Here is a 19,474-nt window from a genome sequence, read left to right on the forward strand (position 1 = left end):
ATTGAATAACCAAGATCAATATTAGCTTAGATTTAAAACTCTGCCATAGATGTCACATTTAATTTTCTCTATATAAAAAACAAATAACATTTATGTGTTATCCATCCATTTTCTACTGCTTCATCCTCCACAGTAGTGTTGTGTGAAGGCTGCATCCAGTCCCGGCTGACACGGGGTGAAAAGCAGGTTTCACTCTGGACAAAGTCACCAGTTCATCCCAGATTTCTGTGCTATTTAAAAAAATAAATAAATAAATAAATAAAAAATACACGGGTGATTTCAACCATGAATTCCAGTCACACGTGGAACAGAAATGATGAGAGCAAGAAAACAACACTTTATTCTGATAAACTGTCACACTTGGTACAAATAACAGGAATGTAGGACCTTTTAAATCTGGGTATTATTGATGCACGAACCACTTTGTTCTGTCTGCAGATGATCATACGTTTTACCATCTGATTAACAAATGACAACATTAACTCTGATAAATACCAGACAGTTTGTGCAACAATGCTCAGCCCCACACTGCCTACAATGTGTTTTTAATAACAACTGCTTAGCCGTTAAGTCTAAAATAATCAAATCCAAAATATTAGACAACACAGTAATAAGTTATTTGTTATTTGTCTCCTTCTACATTGTTTTTTTGTGGTGGCTTAAGTCCGCCTGAACTATGTGCTTTTTACGAAACTAAAATTATTAACATAACAATGAATTACTTATATACAGAAAACATTTAGCTCTAATAAAAAATAATGCCAGTGTAAACAAGCTTTCGGTATCACGCAACACCCAAATATTGCACATACATTCTTAAATATACACATTAACTTTGTGCCTTTTGTGTTTATGCTTGTGGCTGATGTGTGTGTGTGTAATAACTCTGTATATACATAAATTAAATTAGCTGAGGAAAGAAATTCAAGAAGTGAATGAAAGAATGACACACAAGACACCTAATAAACACACACACATATGTACAGTATCTGCACATACACTCACAAACAAACAAACACACTCATCCTCACAAAAGCATTTGTGCATTGATTTTCGTCTCTTTGTGTCCCACTTACACGTGAAAACATTCAACAACAGAAACATTGAAAGCATTGTCTTCATAACAATGTCCATTCTGTCTTCAGTCCTGGTGCTTCATCACAATTGATAAACAATAGATGTGTGTGTGTGTGTGTGTGTGAGTGTGATTGAGCCTGTGGAGTGTGTTTTTGGTCCCATTCTGTCTGGTTTGAACTTCCCCTCCTCGTTCCCAGTCCGTAGGGCGCTGCAGTCCTCCATGTGTCTTCTGTCTGTCCTTTAAGTCGGTGTCATTAATAGAGAGGCAGAAGATGTCCAGCCAAGGAATGTAGGCTCCAACTACTACAGATCTCAGATCTGATTTAAGTTACTCAGAAGGTGCACTGCCCTCCCAAACCTCAGTCCTCCAAACGGAAGCTGTAATGCATCGTTTTAGGCGTCTCCTATTTGATCAGACGTCAGCCTCTCCTGGTCGGAGACATCGTCATCGGCTGGTGGCCGCGCTCGGTCAAAGAAGCCGCACTGAGGGGATAATAATAATAATAACAATAATAACCCATGAGTTTTGGGATTAGATTATATAAAACGCCACAGGAGATGTATGAGTGTGCATGTGTGTACCTTCCACATGGCGAGTGTGAGCATGGCCAGCACCAGCAGCCCCAGCAGTATGGCCAGGATGATGACCCAGAGTGGAACAGCAAAGGAAACATCAGGAGTCCCCCACAACACCAGGGTCCCCATCTAAAGGACACACCACACACAGTAAGGTAGCTGTTGCACCTGAAGAACTCACACACTCCTACTTTACTGTCCCTCCTCCATCTTACCGAGGTGGCGTGCTGAGGCAGCGTGGGAGGTTGGATTCTATAAGGCAACGCTGTGACCATGAAGGACACGGTGGAGTTGAGAACATACGGGTCGTTACGCCTCTGTAAGACACCAAACACATCATTCTTTTTATACAAATTACATTTGTGTGTTATTCTAAACATTTGCATCCGCATGACGAAGATCATGTGACATGATTTTTTCCCAATAGCACAAACCGTTGCGTTATTATGGTGCTGCAAAGTCATCAGTCATCTGCGATACGCTCGGTGATAAAGAAAAAAAAAGACACTGACCTGCAGGAAAGTGTGTGCCCAGAGTCTCGAGCGGATCTTGACCACTGCACTGTGTCCACGATCCAGCCGGCCAACCACACATGTGATCCTCAGACAGGAGATGTTGGTGCAGTTCTACATGAGGAGATAATTGGCACAGAGAGACAGAGAGAGGAGTGAGACAAGTAACTGTAACATCTGTGAATCACTAATGAACATCTGGCTTGGTTTCTGAGGAGGTGAAACACAAGGCTGCGTCATCCTTTGTGCTTGGTTTCTGTAATGTTTCTGCAGCAGGAAAAAAAAAACCACACACAAAAGAATACAGTGGATTTGCAAACGATCACGCGTCACTATGTACATGTGGCTCACCAAGGTTTTGCCGCTGTAACTCTGCGCTCTGCCGGCGGCTCGCTTGCGACGGTGAGGAGGAGAGCTGGTGTTCCTCAAGAAACCCAGTAACTCAGGTGTGTCCTGGAGAGCCGATATCTGACACAGACAAAGAGGGACAGTTCTTCATTTGACCTGATGGCAAAATTAGAATCATGTTGTTTGTGTTGACAGTCGGTAGATCCTCGCTCCTTGAAGAACGGCTTAACTGATGAGGACGTTAAAGATCCTCTGTGTCCCATGAACGACAACAACGTGTGGTTTGGCCTTTTAGGTCAGAATGCACAGATGACCATATATTGTTGGATGAGTGCGGCATGTATCGCACACGGACTCTGACAGCAAATGAGAAGCCGACAGTAAACGCTCGTGAAGTAAGACATGAAAGATTTAATCAAATCACAAGTCACACAAACCTGCAGCTGTGCAAAGAAATGACGTTTGGAAATCTGACCAAGAAGAGTTTTGATGAAAGGCGGATTTGAGGGGATTTCTGTTTCCAAAACTGCAGCTTACACAATCAAACAGACAGCGACAAGAGACTGAATGACCTCAAGTCACTGCTCACAGATAAAAAACACAGGAATAATAGTTCTACATCCAAGCAGGACTTTCTTATTCTACAAATCACATGTTAGTCGGTAACAGTTTAAGAGAATAATGTAAAAAAAAAAAAGGTGTTTAGTTATTGTAACCTTACTTTAATTTCTGACCCCGTAGGGTACATTGGTGGAATAGAGGCTACAAATACAAATAACACTGCACAGGTGCAAAGTGTGTGAGGAATCATGCTTATGTCGTTCTGCAGCTTGTGATTATACTTCAAATCAACTATTTTTTAAACTATTATCCAATGAAATGAGAACAACAGCTGTTACAAAACCAAAAAGTGACTGCTGGAGTTTTTCTCTGAGGCCAACGATTGACTTTAGAAAATCAGGAAGAAAATCCCCTGACATCTGACCATGTGCTGAACATCTGAGTAATTCTGCTTTCATCGATTTGCTACAGTTTTGCCACTTTTTTTTTAAATAAAAGCATGTTTTCAATTTAAATGACTCTACAGGTGATACCATAGATAATGGAAACAATCCCTGCAAAAATCCCTGCTCTAATTTCTGCTAATAACTGTAATACTGCGGCCTCGTCGTCTTTGAGCCAACTGGCACAAAGACCACGAAGAGCAGCCAGAACATGGAGTACAATTATGTTTAAATAAGCGAGTATAAATGATGGACCGGAGAGTAGACGAACAAGCCGCCAGCAATGTAACAAATTAAAGTTTGAAATCAAAGTAGGTCTGAGGAAGGAATGAACATAATCCATAATTACACATTTTAGGGGTTTGGATTTGAACACACGTCTGTGTGAGTGTGTATGTGTCCACATAGTTTTCACGTTACCTGGAGGCCAAGTGGGTTGAGGCTGGTGTTCGTCCGGCAGCTAATTGGTCCGTCAGTTTGAATCTCCATGGCATACAGCAGGTTCTCGTCACGGAAACGGGAAGGCCAGCCGACCTGAAGCTCAGCCTCCCGAATACTGCTGGGACCAGAGTTATGGAGCTGGAGACGGAGGGGGAGAGAGGGAGAGAGGGAGAGAGGGAGAGAGGGAGCATGGAGTTGTCAGTATTGTGGTCTCTTCTGGGTCTCAAGTGGCTGAGGCTATAACGAGGTTACACTAACTGTGGAATAATGACACGGGCCACCTGTGAGGATAATACTAATGCTGCCACCAGGCCAGCGGAACCTGCAGCATCACTTGGCTCCTCATTCCACGTATAAATGAGAATAAATGAATTATCAGCTTAAATGAACCATCAGTTCAGTAGATCTTCTTTCTTGACCCCCTGTATTTTCTCTGACACACACACACACACACACTCACTCATTAACACTGAAACAAGTCTTCCAAACAGGACATGAGCCCAGTGCTGCAGGGCAGGAATTCTGTAAGAGCAGAAAAAAAATCTCTAACTGGAAGCAGCTGCCAAGTGGGACTAAAGTACCACAAATGAAAATCATTATCAGCTGTGGGACAGGCCAGGCACTGGTGTGATGTGCTTCAATGAAGCAGCCGTCCCCTTTAAAACAAAAGGAAATCACACGCACACACTTCCATTACAAACTGTTGCCGGTCTGTCTGTCTGCCTGTCTGCCACCCTCCTCCTCCTGTCTATGCACGTGACGCTCTGCCTGACCTTGTTCTTCCTCTCTGTGTGACTTTGACACATTACACTGTATCCAGTCTTAAGAGCACCCTTTCCTTCCTCCATCCTAACCATGCTCCTCATCCCTCCACGAGTGTTTTCCCTCCTTGTCTCTCTTTTCCATGCCTTTACGGCAGTAATTACTCCAGAGCCTTGATCAGCCAGAGCCAAACTCTTTATAGAGCTACTGGTTTTACTCTGTGTGTGTGTGTGTGTGTGTGCTCACTTCACCTTACAGGGCCCCCTGCTTGCTGGAGACTAATTTAATCTTTCAAAACCAATTTTTGTGTTCTTTTCATCCTAACAGCCGTAGCAAAGAAATATATTTTGACGAACAACAATGAACGTGAATACAGCTCTACCCTTCTCTATTGGAGGGGAATTCCAATGTTTGACTGTGTTTCTGTGTACCTCGTATATGTGAGTAACCTGTGGTCCCACATCCTCCTCTTTGACGGGCTTCTCTTTGGGTTCCCAGCGTGGGAATGGCAGCACCACCTGAGAGGGATGGGACACCCTGCAGGGAAGAGAACAAGCCCGGTGACACTGATGCATATACACGTTAATAGGTTTGGAATTGGTCTGAATGGACTGTTAGTATGAAATCTGACAACTGCTTATGGTCAAACTGTTCCCTCTCTAGTTCAGACACAGGGTCACTCTCTCTGGGAAGCGTACATTGGCTTTAGTGCCTGGTTGTGTCTCTGCACCCTGAGCCAGTATTCAACCTGTACACATTTTATTCCAAAAGGCTGATAACTTTGCAAATGTTTACCAAATTTGGGCATGTCAGACCAATGAGGCTTGTCTTACATGAAACAAACCTACCATGGCCTCCGGTTCTTACTAAAAAAGTTGATTCTACCTCTTTTAGCAACACTATACTGAGGATTTCATAGTCTGACCTAAGAGGGAAAACTTCCTCACACCCACAACTGGTGGTGTAATGTTTATAAGATGAAGGGGCATGCAATTACAAGGCATGAAAGTCTTACTTCCTAATCTTAATTTTTAAATTGGAGGTAGTCTCTTCATATTTGGGCAAATACAACCACACATTTTAAAGGAATACGTCACGGATTTGCAAATATTTAGCTTTGTATTACTAGAATAGTAATAATAATAGTTCAAAAATACCTTCATATTCTAGTAATACAAAGCTAAATGCAAATCAGTGAAGTATTCCTTTAAATCTGGATGAGTTTTCACAGAGGACAAATACAGGAACTCTCTCGTCCCTGGTCCCCCTTTGCTAGTGTGAACAAGTGACGCCATGCATGGCTCCAGGCTTTGATGTGTGTGTGTGTGTTATTGTGTGTGTCAGTGGACATATGGGCATCCACGCACATGTCAGAGGCTCTCCAGTGTCCCATGTGCACTTAATTAGTGCAAATTTATTATCCGAAATGTGTTTTCCGTGCTGCTCTCCATCTGTATATAAACAGGCTTCACAAATTCAAAAGGAGCCGCTATGTCCTGCAAACAGCAACGAGTCGAGCCTGAAACCGAACCAGTTGTCTCTCTTTGGGGAAGCACGCACAGACGCCACTCTCTCACATGCAAAGCCGCCTGACTCACCCACGCAAATCAAGTCGAGCTTGGGCAACGATGGACAGATTCAGACTCACTGGGTTGCTGTCGGAGTTATCCTTGTTGGAGCTGTGGAGAGATTCGCATGGAGTCAACATTAAATGTAAAGCATGAAATGAAACACATACGGCACCGACTACACGCTCTTTGGAAACAGTCCACACGAGGCTGTGATATATTACGAGTGAAACCAACGGCTCAGAAAAGCTGACATTTTCACGTTATCTGACCTCATGAGGAATTCCTCTATGGACTCGGGCTGCGTTTAACTGTCTGTGTCTAATGTTGCTCTGTATCAAACAGTGGACATTTGTTTTTTTTTTCTGTCGCTGCCGTTCGTGTCATCAAACCACAGACATCAGGACAGACACAGAACTTATTTACAGGGCTCAGAAGAAAGTCAAACAGCTCTTTGTGCATGTGTGTGTGAGTGAGCTGGTGGCTGGGGGGTATGCGTGACAGTGAGTGGGTGTGTCACCTGTGGATCTGTAGCTCAAAGCTGATTTTCGGTCCGGCATCATCCAGCCTTTGCACAGAAAACCTCAAACCAACAGACAGCTGGGCAGGAGTGTGGAGAGGATGCAAAAACACAGAGAGAGGATGAATTAAAACGAGAGGAGAGATGACAGGGAAGAGAGATGCATCTGTACATCAAGAACCACATCATGTCTGTACTACAAAATAAAGTAAAAGGCAGGAGATCACGTGTGTGTGTGTACGCACACGTGTGTTGACAGCAACAGCAAAAAAAATCTTAAATCTGAGGAAATCCAGACAACACACACAGACACAATCTTAAAAGCTACACTTAAGTTCACTGTCTCTCCTCAGTTCAGATGTCTTGTCTTCTCGGCTAACTCAAAACATGTGGCGGATTTGGTTCATCATCCACTATACAATAACAGTGCTGAATGTAACGTGTGTGTGTGTGTGTGTGTGTGTGTGCTTTGCTGAAAAGCAGGTCAAACACATGGTCCAGGGCGGGAAATGACAGCATGCAGACTCGCACTAACACTTCAAAAGGCAAGCCTGGGGTGAGGTGGGGTTGCTTGACTACAAAGGCAGCCAGGAAAGGTCTAAAGAGACACACACCAAATGAGTAGTTTATGAGGCGTTCAGGGAGAGTGAGAGAGAGAGAGAGAGAGAGAGAGACGAGCAGACGTCACTGTCAGCTCTGTGTCACAGAGAGCAGAGGAGGAGGACAGACAGCACATGGCATAAAGAGGGGGTCAACTGTGTGTGTTAAAATGTTTATCTTAAGCATCCAACTTTCAACCTCGGGTTTTAAATGTTGGCTGTGGAAAGAGGTTTCATCCTATGGAGACAAGCAGCTGTGATCAACTTATCGCGGTCACGCAACAGCACATTTTCACCGTGGAGGAAGAAGAACCTCACATTGTGGTCAGACTCTCTAGATACAACAATTCTTTTGTGTTGGGCTATTACAATCCTTCAAGCTACAGCGCTCTGCCATAAGCAGTTTATTACTTATACCGGAGAAAACAAAGGATCATTGAGAGAATACAGAGAGACATGGTTGATGCTAAAGCAGAAGTTTCTATGGATAGTTGAGATGGTCTTCATCAGCCACATCCGCCGGACTGAATCAGAAGTCACATGACCACAGTGGATGAAATGTTGTCTTCATTGAGAATGTTTAAAGTACAGTTCTTCTTGTAAGGTTGCTGCTATTTAAACATTTTTCTTGTAACTTGTGGCAGGTGTTCAGCCAACGATACACAGCACTGATTTGAATCTGCTGATGTAACAGAAAATCAAATCAAAATACTAATAACACATTTTCCATTAACTGACATGCACACGATCAAAAACAGAGGGGACGTGTAACATTAGACAGTGTTGGTGAGCAGGTGACACCTAGGTGAACTGTTCTATGTAGAGCTTCTTCATCCTGGATAGGGTTACCAATTACTGACAGATCAAAGACGGAGTCTCCTTCAGGAAGTCCTGTGTAACTCAGCTTTGCTGCAACTGTCTTTGTACTGTGTTTGGAGTTTTTTTTATATTATTTCTCTGTACCATGAGTTGACCGTAGGGCTTAACGATTTTGAATAAATATCTAATTGCAATTATTTTGAAAGGAAATGCGGTTGCGATATGATTCCAGATATCAGCGGTAATGATCATTTTTATATCATAACTCACATTTTCATTCAGAAAATACATATTTAAAAGGATTAATGTGTGATATTTGTGCAGCTCTGCGAGAAACAAAGATGTTCCCTTCAGTCTGTAGAATAAAACGTGTAATAATAATTAATCTAAAATTATATTATATATTATATTAATTGTTCAGCCCTAATTTTTATATAAATTTTTTTTATCTTTGGTACTGTATGGTTTCAAATGTGCTTATGTCTAATGTATGTTTTGAAGGTGGACACCAAGGAGACTAGCTGTATCTAAGGGTAACGCTAATGGGGATCCTGTTAAAATAAAGAAATAAACAAAGAATGGTCCACTAGAATAATAACACCATGTACTCACAGCCTCAAAATAGAAATCTACTAAAATGATCACCAGGCTAATGTTAGCACGATAATGTAAAAAAGAGAAGGGATAAACAAACATCACAAACAGGTGTGAGGACAATGGACAGCATTCATGAGGAGACTAAACCACAACTATTTAAATATCAGTGTTTCCATCCCATCATATGAGCATCAACCCTCATTCAACCACATTTGATGGCTTATTAGTCATGGGCGATGTTTTTCCGATGGCGATGAAAAGTTGAAATGAAAAGTAAATTTACAGATTTGACGCAGCTTAACTGTCACGTCAAGTGAAATGAAAGACGAGGACGGAAAGATAAGCAACGCAGACAAAGTCATGCAGACGGCACTGAAGCCAAAAACAGCTTTCCTGCAGGCTCGTTACCTCCTACGCTCATGGAGGTATTACAGCTGTGTCATGCGGCACAGAGAGTGAAGCGAGATAATGAGAATTATTCAGCCGGAGTCTGTGTGGGGTACATGATGGTATGTTCTGCAAAAGCCCTTGGATTCCTGAACGTCCAACAGGGCAGGGGGAGAGCGGAATATGGGAAACATCTGGGGTGCGCGTGCACGCAGTCGCACGCGCGTCTTGTCCCTTCCACGTGCTCCTCCCCCAGCGGTGAAACATGACCACATAATTGATTTATTAGAATGTCTTGTGTCACCTCCAGAGCTCAGAACACCTTAGTGCTGGCCTTGACACCTTGAGAGAAAACCCTAAATTAAAGGTATTACACACTTTTGCTCTCTCACACACACACTCACACATACACACACACACACACGCACTAACTAGAACATGAGTGACGTGGTAGAATTTCTTGTGGGAACGGACCACTCTTTACTTTACAAAGCCTTGGCTTCCTGCACGTGTCAGCTATATGGATTACTCTTACACACTGTGCAGTGTGCATACACCTAACATACACACACAGACACACACTAAGTGAAGCGTGAGTCAGAGTGTGTGGAATGAGGGTCAAGATGATGAGCAGTAATCATTGGAAATCATCAATCAGTGCAAATTAAACCAGATGAGTAGCAGTTGCAGCTTCTGAGCATGGGTTAAATCAAGGGGTAGGGTTAGGGCATTTAGTTAAAATGGTTAAGGTTGATGCTTAAGAGACGAGGGACAGCACTGTGCACATGACTGTATTTGTTACCTCTTTAGTACCTTTTCTGGCATAAACACTGACCTTGTCAGGATCAATAGTCCTCATGGAGGTCAAAACCTGGTCCTAATGATGCAGAACTTACTTTCTGAACTAGGTACTAGCTAAGTTTAGGGCTAAGATTTGATTTGTGGTTAGGTTAGAGTTAGGCATTAACTGTTTAGGGATAGGCTGTCAAAATGAATATAAGTTCTTAAAAGGATATAACCTCTGTGTGTGTGTGTGTGTGTGCTTCTGGGTGTAAAAACTCACCTCTGTTCCAGCTACCATTGGGTTTCCGAGGTCACACACCACCAGCCTGGACTCGTTGACCATCCTGTACTCGCAGTTTGGCTGAGCGAGTGACTGGAGGGGAGATCAAAAAGAAAAGAGCGGGACAGAAGACGGACAGTTAGTGAGATGATAAAAAATGACAATAAAAAGCAGACAGCGGCAAAGAGTCAAGAGGGGCAAGGAAGGAAAAAAGGGAGGGAAGTGTGACAGCATCAAAGAGGGAAGGGAGCGAGGGCTTGGAAAGGGAGGGAGAGCGCAGGGAGAGGAAGAGTGATGAATGATCTGACAGTAACAACCTCATCAATCAAACAGCTCCATTACACACTCATTAGCGTGCACACATGTGCAAACACACACACACACACACACAGACATAAACAGACACACACATACAGCAGTTGACCCTGTCCATTTCCGTGGTCACTAATGCAGCTTGTAAATCATAATAGAGGCTCTTGGGCAGTTGCCAGTAAAGCATACCTTGCTGATAACTTTGCCTTAATCAAGCCAAACACAACAGGAAGTGATGTCTTACTGTAACTGCTGCCTCAAATAGCTTGCTTCCTTTTTTTTTTATATATACTGTACGTTCATTTATACGTGGTCCAACCATGATGAGTCGTGTGACTTCACCATTAAAGCTGTAGTTTAAATATAAACAAACAATTCAAATCACTGTCAAATGAGCTCACACAATTCAGCTCCACATTTCTGGGTTTAGCTGTGTTTTTAATCTCATGTGGCCCGACAGCATTACCAGGCTGCACACAGGAAGTGATTTTGTTTTATGACAAGACAGATAAAGGCAAAAGAAACACTGGGCTACTAAAGTGAGACGGCTGCAAACAGGATGGAGTACGATTGAAACACAAAGGGGTAAAAAATTTGCTTGTGCAGCAGTTTGATGGGATAAATGCTTCTTGCCCCCACCCACCCCTGCGTGCTGGTGTATACACACAAACGCTCCCTCAGTCAGGTCCGATAGCGTTTATTGACAGAGGTTATTTTCAGTTAAGGCCACAGCATAGAAATATTGTTCAAAGAGGCAGAATAATAACATAATCATCAACAAAAATCACCAAAGGTCATGCACCACAGCACATGTAATTAGACAAATGTGTGTGTTTGTATTTACCTCTATCCTGCGCTCCACTCCTATATAGTCGGCCTCTGGTGGTATCAGTGTGTGCAGCTCTGTCTCGTAGGCCCCCTCCCCTCGGTTCACCGCAGTGATGGTCAACATGAACAGATTATCATCTCCGATCACGAGCTCTGAGCGGTCTCTGCGTGTGTGTGTGGATAAGAATAGTGCACAAAGAAAACTTACTAAAACGTATTTAAGGTATGTGGAGGAAACAGAAAATTACACATAAACACAGCAGTTTTACGAAAAATCTCAAAAAGCCTGACTTGTGTTTTTGTTAGATTAAGTTTTTAGGACCGGACCTCGTGTTTTAATCCACTTGGCAGCAAAGAATGCAACACCACTGACCCTAACAATGTGTGTGTGTGTGTGTGTGTGTGTCAGTCAGTAGAGGGTGACAGGATGTTTGTATAATGTTGCCATGGAGATATCGTGCAGCTGGAAACACTACAGAGGGTAAGCTAAGGCACATACACGTATGCACACATGTTAATGGAAGTATAATGTGAGCAACTTCAGTGTAAACTCAGCTCATTGTGTGAGGGTTAACAGACTTTCTTTGGCCTGACTGTGTGTGTGTGTGTGTGCGTCATTTGGTGTTTGGCTGTGCAAAGTGTTGAGTGTTTACAGGTTGAGGTCAAAGGGCATGGCCGTGTCACTCTTACATGCTGGCAGAAAGCTGGAGGTCGGGGATGCAAATATTGTCGTCTCCACAGTCCAGGAGAATGTAGGCCTGAGAGAAAAGGGGGCACAAGAGAGGGGGAGTCATCATGAGGAACTGTTTAACCAAGACTGAGTATCATCAGGAAACCAAAAATAGAAGAAAACTGGGGCAAGTCAGGATGCAGGTGCTGAAGACGCGCACACACACACACGTGCGCGTGCTCAAGCTCGAGCTCAGCTGTCCAGCTCCTGGGCAGTTTCATTGTACCCAGCTTCAGAGTGGACTTTGTTTTGGTTAAGTAAGAGCGTAATCTTGAAACACAATTCTCCTCTGTCTCTGTCTCTGTGGGCACTCACTAATTGTCTGCATGTGTCATGTGTTTCAAATATTAATAACAATGCCTTGCAGTGAAACAAAAGACAGACTGGCAAACTGGTGATAAGTGAAGTCAAATATAAAGCAAATACATAAATAATAAAGTGTGGAGACTTGCTTCTTCTGTAAGATAATACTGTGTGGCCCGGTCATATAAATGAAATATGTACTGGAATAAAATATGAAAAACTTTTTTTTTTAATGTTCATTTAAGTGGAAGATTGAGTGTGTGTAAGTATATGTGCTTATTTGTCAAAAATGGAGGTTTATATTGGTCCAGAGTTGTGCCTTTGGTGAACATTAAGCCATTTCTTCACTGATTTTCTGTTACATGTGGTTGAGCTCCAAATTTACCTGGGGAGTTTACAAACCTCTTCTCTGTACTGGAAAACATTTCTGTGTCCAACACCAGCATTTTTCATAGACCAATATAATATCAGGTTATTTCCCATAAGACTTTATAGATTGAGCAAAGAATTAAATCAAGTCGAGTCATACAGACCACAATCACAAGTCAAAGTATTTGCTCTTGACATTCTAGCCTTTGTCTCCTGATTCAGTGACAGGAAAAAACCCAGAGGAAACAAATTACTGGAGTGAAATAGAAGAAATAGAAGAAAATGCAAGAATTCCATCATTGTAGGGAAAACAGCTATTAATAAGGCACATTAAAAAGGAAAAGGAACCCAATTCCCATTGCTCCCTGGGCACAGATAAGTGCGGTCCACTGCTCCTGAGCCCGGCTTGTGTGTGTGTACACTACTGGTGTGTAATAAGGATGAGTTAAATGCGAAAATAACACATTCCAATTCATATTATGTGTAACATCTAAGCTAAGTCATATACATAACCATATACTCTTCCTGCTTCACACAGTAAGGTGTTTTGTATACATCTACATTTCTACATCCCAGCACCTCCTGTCATGTGTGGCAATTCATCTCTGCCCCACTCCATTTGTGAAATGCCATGTTTATAACTGTACATACTCACATGCTCTTGCAGGAAGGTGCTGCTGTAGAGGTTGAGGATAGGTGGGAGGCTTTGGTCACGTGTGGGAGGAGCCAAGCTGTAGTTCAGAGCCAGTGAGATGGGAGTTAACTTGTCCCTGAACTCATCTTCCTCCTGCAAAGACGGGACGCGATAGACGTGTGGAATGTGCAGATGTTGTGTTTAAAGCTGACGCCTCTTTACAATAAACACAATTTCAAACAGGATTAATGATTAGTGTTAGTATGTGTGAGTGACTTGCTCACTTTCAGAAAGATGGTGTAGCTCAGGCATGAATGAAGCCGACTGTGACCCAGCCTTAGGAGCCCAGTGCGCTGAGGCTGCTGGGTGTCCAGGAAGAGAACTCGCTTGACTCCGCCCCTGTTGCCTTTTAACCAATCCAGCTGCAGCTCTGCTCTCAGGTCTGGAGAGGAGGAAATGGCGAGGAGGTATCGATTGAAATGAGAGTGAAAATCGAGCCAACCATCTCTCTCTCTCTCTCTCTCTCTCTCTGTGTTAACCCACCACATTGTGCACTGCTGCTTACCTATAGAGTCGGGGATCCCCACACCACTCACTGCTGCACAGACATCCACCTTCAAGCTGAATGAAGAGGATATTAGAGTTTAGAACACAACAAATGAGTAGAATCAAGATGTTTCTAATGTCAGTTAAACACAATATACTGTTGTGTGGCACTCCAGTTCTTGACACTTGGAAACGCTGCGATAACTTTGTACATCCTTCCCCTGCTTTGTTAGCATCAACAATCCTTTTCCTCATCGTCTTTTGTTTTTGGCACGATGTTTTCTCAAATGACAGCTCAAGCCCTTACTGGAGAATTTATACTGTGTGTAAAGTGAGCGATAACCCTCAGTTTGAACTTGATTTAAAAAGGTTTTGAGCATCACAAGGTTAAGCATATGCTTGCAAAACAGTGGTTTGTGCTATGGCTCAATAAAAAAGATCAGTTCTTAAGGGGCCTATTAATTTTGACCCTGGTTGTTTTTGTGGAATAATTACATTTCTGTGTCAAATAATGGAAGCATCCAAAATAAAAGTAGTTTAAAACTTTAAAACAATGACATTTTCATACATCACTGGGTGTATATTTGAAGTTCAATTTGCAAATAAGCTGTTGAGCGAGTTAAGACACACATTTACAAGACATTATTAAATAAGAAAACCTAGTACACACACAAGTTCTTTACATGTAGCAGCAGTTAAGTTTGAAAAAATATTAAATATACAGACTGACAGAGGTGGAGTTGGACATGGGTTCTTCCCTTTGTTTATAGGCGTGAAAGAAAGAATAATATCCAGACGCCCTAGCTGTCCCTATCAGATGAATTCAGATGTATTAAATTACCCCTTTTCCTGTGATTTCTCTTGGGGTGCAATGACCCCTATGCTTTATTTGTTATAAAGTCATGAGTTTTATTGAATTATTCCCTTTTTATTTAAAAAATAAAATGTATTTTGTGGTGTCTGGGTACATTTGTATACATAATACACCTGAAATAAGTATATTGTATACAAACCTATAGATCCTAATATAATCATGAATGCCATTTAAGCTCCGGAAATGTCATCCATGTATTCATTGCAGCTGTCCTGACTGTACTCCTCACATGTGTGTGCTTAAATAAAAACCCAACAACAACAACAATACAAAAGTAACATACTAAATAAACAAGGCATCTCTTCCTTCCTGTACTTCCTGTGGGAAATGTCACTTATGGACCAGTGAGCCCCTCCATTAGACAGACATGGGAGACTGGGCAACATTTTCTGCATTTCCTCTATTTATGTGTCTTTGAATGTATGTGTGTGTGCGTGTGCATGCGATATCGCCCCTTTAATCGAGAACAGGAAAGGTACTCCCACAAAGGGGAGCTCCACACTGTTAATATCTACAGATGTCACACTCATGCCTCTACACTGAAGACTCATGCAGCAGGAGGGAAATGACTTTGTTTGGTTCCAGTTCACAAACCCTGACCGCCAAATCACAGATGTTGTGTGTTTGTTAATAATTAGGTTCCCCATTAGATGACACAATCGCGTTGAGCTAGTTCTCCTGTGTCTTTCAATGAGTGTGCTGCAGATGTGAGTTTGTGATAAAAACACGGGTTTCTATTTTGAAAATCGCTCCCCGCCTAAACCATTGTAACCTCTCCAGGTGGTTTCATGCATTCATGCACCTTTGTGTGACTCTAATAAGCACTATGTGTCAAAGTTAAGTGTATGTAGCACTTAAATTGCCCCCATATTACTGACAGTTGGCAATACTGTATGTAATTTTACCTAAAAATGCATCGTTTGCTCCACCCCCTACACACTGTCAGCCGGCCCTCCCTGTAAATATGCACACACATAAATCCCTTCCCCGAATACACAGGGTGTGCTTAATGAGTAAGGACCTCCAATTTAAGACCGGTCATTAAGAAACTGTCCTTCCTTTGCCTCCACTCTTTAAAAACCAAGACGGTTGTTTAATCCTGCAATAACTGTTGTTATTTTGTCAACTTGTGAGGCAGCGGAAACAAATGAGTGATACATTATCACTAGAACTGGCAAAATGAAGGTGTTAATTATTGCGGATAACTATTTCATTTCTGCTTTTTGAGGATAAACCTTTTGATCGACTTCGGTCCAGATCAAAACTATAAAATGTTGAATAATTAATCAGGATTTTAACCCTTTAAATGCCAGTTTGATAAAATATCCTTTTATGAACAAGCTATTTTCCATATAACAAATGTTGGTGGGGGTTGGTGCGATTTATGTAATCAAACTGGCATTTAAAGGGTTAAAATCATCAAAAGGATTGATTGTTTGGTAGTTGTGAACAAGGCTGAAGAGATTAATCTGTAAAGTTTGTATAGCAGTTTTTTGGAAGTGGACATGTTTATCCTTAATGACTTAAGAAGGTAGTAAATTAAACTGAAGCCTGAGGTTTAATATGTTAACATAAGTCTAATATTTTCTACCTTTAAGCACTGGTTCCTTTTCAACAACTTCATAAATAAACTATCTGGCTCTTTATTTGCTAAATGCTTGTTCATGATGATCTTTTTAGTCGTCACGACTAAATTCATGCAGTGCTTTTCTGCTTTTCATTTACCCATTAAACATGTATGTATTTGTAACTCAAGTTCTCAAGTTGTGACAATATTTTACTTATTAACCAAATCTACTTTCTGCGCCAGGGGAACTTACAATGCCACATTTGTTTTTATCAGATAAATAAAATATTGTAATTAAATATAAATACACAGTTTCTGATGAACATCTTTGGATTTCTGGAAAAGCAATGGTGTTCCAGCATCAGCTATGAAGCAGTAATCCACACTATTGTGCTTCAAACACAGAAGCTTTTCAACTACACGGTCAAAAGGGTTTGGGAAGGATTCTGGAAATACCCTTAGAACAGTGGTCAGAGTTATGGAAAGACTGTCTGTGAGAGATACTCAGGTAATTCTTTTTCTGAAAATGAGATGCTGAAATGCTGAAAGACTCAAATGTAATGGTACAAATGTGAAGCACCTCCCAGCATGCCTCTCTCCTCTCCAGCAATCACCGCAAGGAAACAAGGGAAATGTCTGCAACACATGAGCCGCAGACATCCCACATTTCTTAGAGCTGGTGTTCGGCCCTGTGTACATCTGTCTCCTATGTCCGATCTGATTCCGTACCCCGTACCTAAACTTTAAGGCGGTTTATTTAAATAAGCGGAGTTTTGTTTTTACTGAATTCCATCGTTCAGAGCTCTCTGTCAGGTTGACCAAAACCCTTTTCACTCACTGCCAACACACACACACACACACAACACCATAATGGCAGCTGGCAAAGCACACTTCTCTCGTCCAAACAGTCCTACGGCGTTTCCAGCCCCAGTAAGTTAGAACCAACAATGGACTGTGGTGAAGCAGCGTGAGCCTTTAGACCCGTTCCCCTCAACTAAACTCACCCCCAAGCTGTTCAAAGCCACAGGAACAATAATATAATCAAAATAGAATTATGCTGTTTCAAATTAATCACAGAGTCCAATAAATGGGAATTTCAAGGCCTCATGAGCAGCGCTTTTCTGTTTTTTTGGCGCATTGCTAAATGATTGAATTAGACACACAGACAGACAGATCTCGGCTCGCGGCAGACGTCTACAAAACGGGGTGAAATATCTGTCAGATCTGTCAGTGTGTGAAAGCCTATATTGTATACTCTAACAATTTATGGTACGGTACAAGCGGTAGGATTTCTGGTACAGATTTAGGGTTCAGTAAAGCAGTGGGACACATCGTTTCATGTCTGTGTGAGACTTTGATCCTTGTAGCCTGCACACTTTTACCTGCACACTTTATTGATATTAAACTATTTTTTCAGCTGAGGCTATGGGTCAACAAAAACACGAGATACAAGTAGATAGATGTAAAACCCCGTAGTCAAATAATCAATACAAGCACGTTTTGCTGGAGCTTTTAAAACTGACGTTGTTTGCACTTCAAACGTAGAGAGTGCCAGACCATAGTGGTTTTGTTAGACTCTCTACACACATAGGTAAGGAGGAACTGTAGAAAAACTCTCATAGGTACACCTGTTTGACTACTTGTTAATGCAAATATGTGATCTGCCACGTAGACACAGTCAAGATGACCTGCTGAAGCTTAAACTGAGCACTGGAATGGGGAAGAAAAAGTGGTTTTAGTGACCTTGAATGTGGCACAGTTGTTAGTGCCAGATGTGTTGGTCTGAGTCTTTTAGAAACTACTGGTATTTTAACACACAACTGTCTCTGAGGTTTAAAGAGCATGGTCCAAAAGAGACAAAATATCCAGTATAAGCATCAGTTCTGTGGGTGGAAATGCCTTGTTGGTGCCAAAGGTCTGGGAAGAATGACCAGATTGGTTCAAAAGTAACTTGTATGCAGAAGACCAGCTCTGAACACACATCTTGTTCTTTAAAGCAGCACAAGACCAAACCAGGTGCCAATCCTGACACTTTATTAGGTCTCCCGTGTCCATTAAAGGGGGGGCGGTGAGTGTAAAACATGCTCTGTATTATCTTATTCATATTATGGATAAAACTGGTTTAAGAGAGGATGCTCCTCTTACCAGGTAACCATCATGTCTGTCTCAGGCAGGTGACACTGTCGGTCATCAGGGTTCAGGATTCTTGGACTCAGGTTCATTGCAGCTTCCACCGACACTACAGCGAGATCTACACACACACACACACACACACACACACACACACACACACACACACAGTGTTAGATGCAAGAATGGGGAATCAAATCTGTACTTTGAGAAGCGTTTAGAAAAGAGACACCGCGTTCATTCTTACCTGTACACTGACACTTCACCTGAACCGAATGCCCCAACGATCAGATCTGTGAAGACAGAGGAGAAACAGAGAGAGAGAGAGAGGGAGAGAGAGAGAGAAAGAGAGGGGAGAGAGAATGGAGGGCTTCAAAGAATGCCACAGATGGGATTGATTTCAAGGTCTCCGGCAATCTTCATCAAACACAGACTTCTCACATTTAATACACACACACACTCACACAGAGAGCTACACACACACCATACACAAGTAGACATACTGTGATAGCATTAACATTCTGATATCGCCGTTGCTTTTGCTTTCATACATGGCCAGGTTCAGACGGTTTGAGTTCATTCTGCACGTGTGCGAGTGTGTTCATACGTGTCGCTGTGTGCTGCGGGACAGACAGGGACCCCACGTGGCATTCCAGTGCCAATAAAAAGGATTCCAACAACATTTCCCATCACTCTGCATTACAACACGCAGCCCCCTAATTGTAAGCAGCAACAGATCTCGGATCTATATGTGATTTTTATTTGTTTTCATGGCTTTTGTGATGAAAACACATTCTAAAAGTCTAAAATAGAGCCGTTTTCTTTTTCTTTTTTTTTTTTAACGGCTGCGGTCAGGGGACACATACCAATGAAAGCCACATGCAAGCACACACACACACATATGTAGA

At 42.1% G+C, this 19,474-nt stretch overlaps 1 protein-coding gene across 1 annotated transcript in view; it reads right to left on the reverse strand.

The window, feature by feature from the left end:
- Positions 1-314: 314 nt before the first annotated feature.
- The window catches only part of LOC122774695 (integrin alpha-8-like), a 39,043-nt gene continuing 19,883 nt past the window's right edge, over positions 315-19,474 (reverse strand). Inside the window, 17 exon segments of the mRNA XM_044034170.1 lie at positions 315-1,560; positions 1,660-1,782; positions 1,869-1,970; positions 2,166-2,279; positions 2,517-2,633; positions 3,938-4,096; positions 5,152-5,257; positions 6,319-6,399; positions 6,809-6,888; positions 10,274-10,366; positions 11,430-11,577; positions 12,104-12,171; positions 13,471-13,602; positions 13,734-13,891; positions 14,015-14,070; positions 18,582-18,687; positions 18,797-18,859. Coding sequence (XP_043890105.1) covers positions 1,471-1,560; positions 1,660-1,782; positions 1,869-1,970; positions 2,166-2,279; positions 2,517-2,633; positions 3,938-4,096; positions 5,152-5,257; positions 6,319-6,399; positions 6,809-6,888; positions 10,274-10,366; positions 11,430-11,577; positions 12,104-12,171; positions 13,471-13,602; positions 13,734-13,891; positions 14,015-14,070; positions 18,582-18,687; positions 18,797-18,859 — 1,796 coding nt within the window. The 3' untranslated portion in view covers positions 315-1,470.

Source organism: Solea senegalensis, linkage group LG9 (assembly GCF_019176455.1).
Source record: "Solea senegalensis isolate Sse05_10M linkage group LG9, IFAPA_SoseM_1, whole genome shotgun sequence".
Classification (NCBI taxonomy): domain Eukaryota; kingdom Metazoa; phylum Chordata; class Actinopteri; order Pleuronectiformes; family Soleidae; genus Solea; species Solea senegalensis.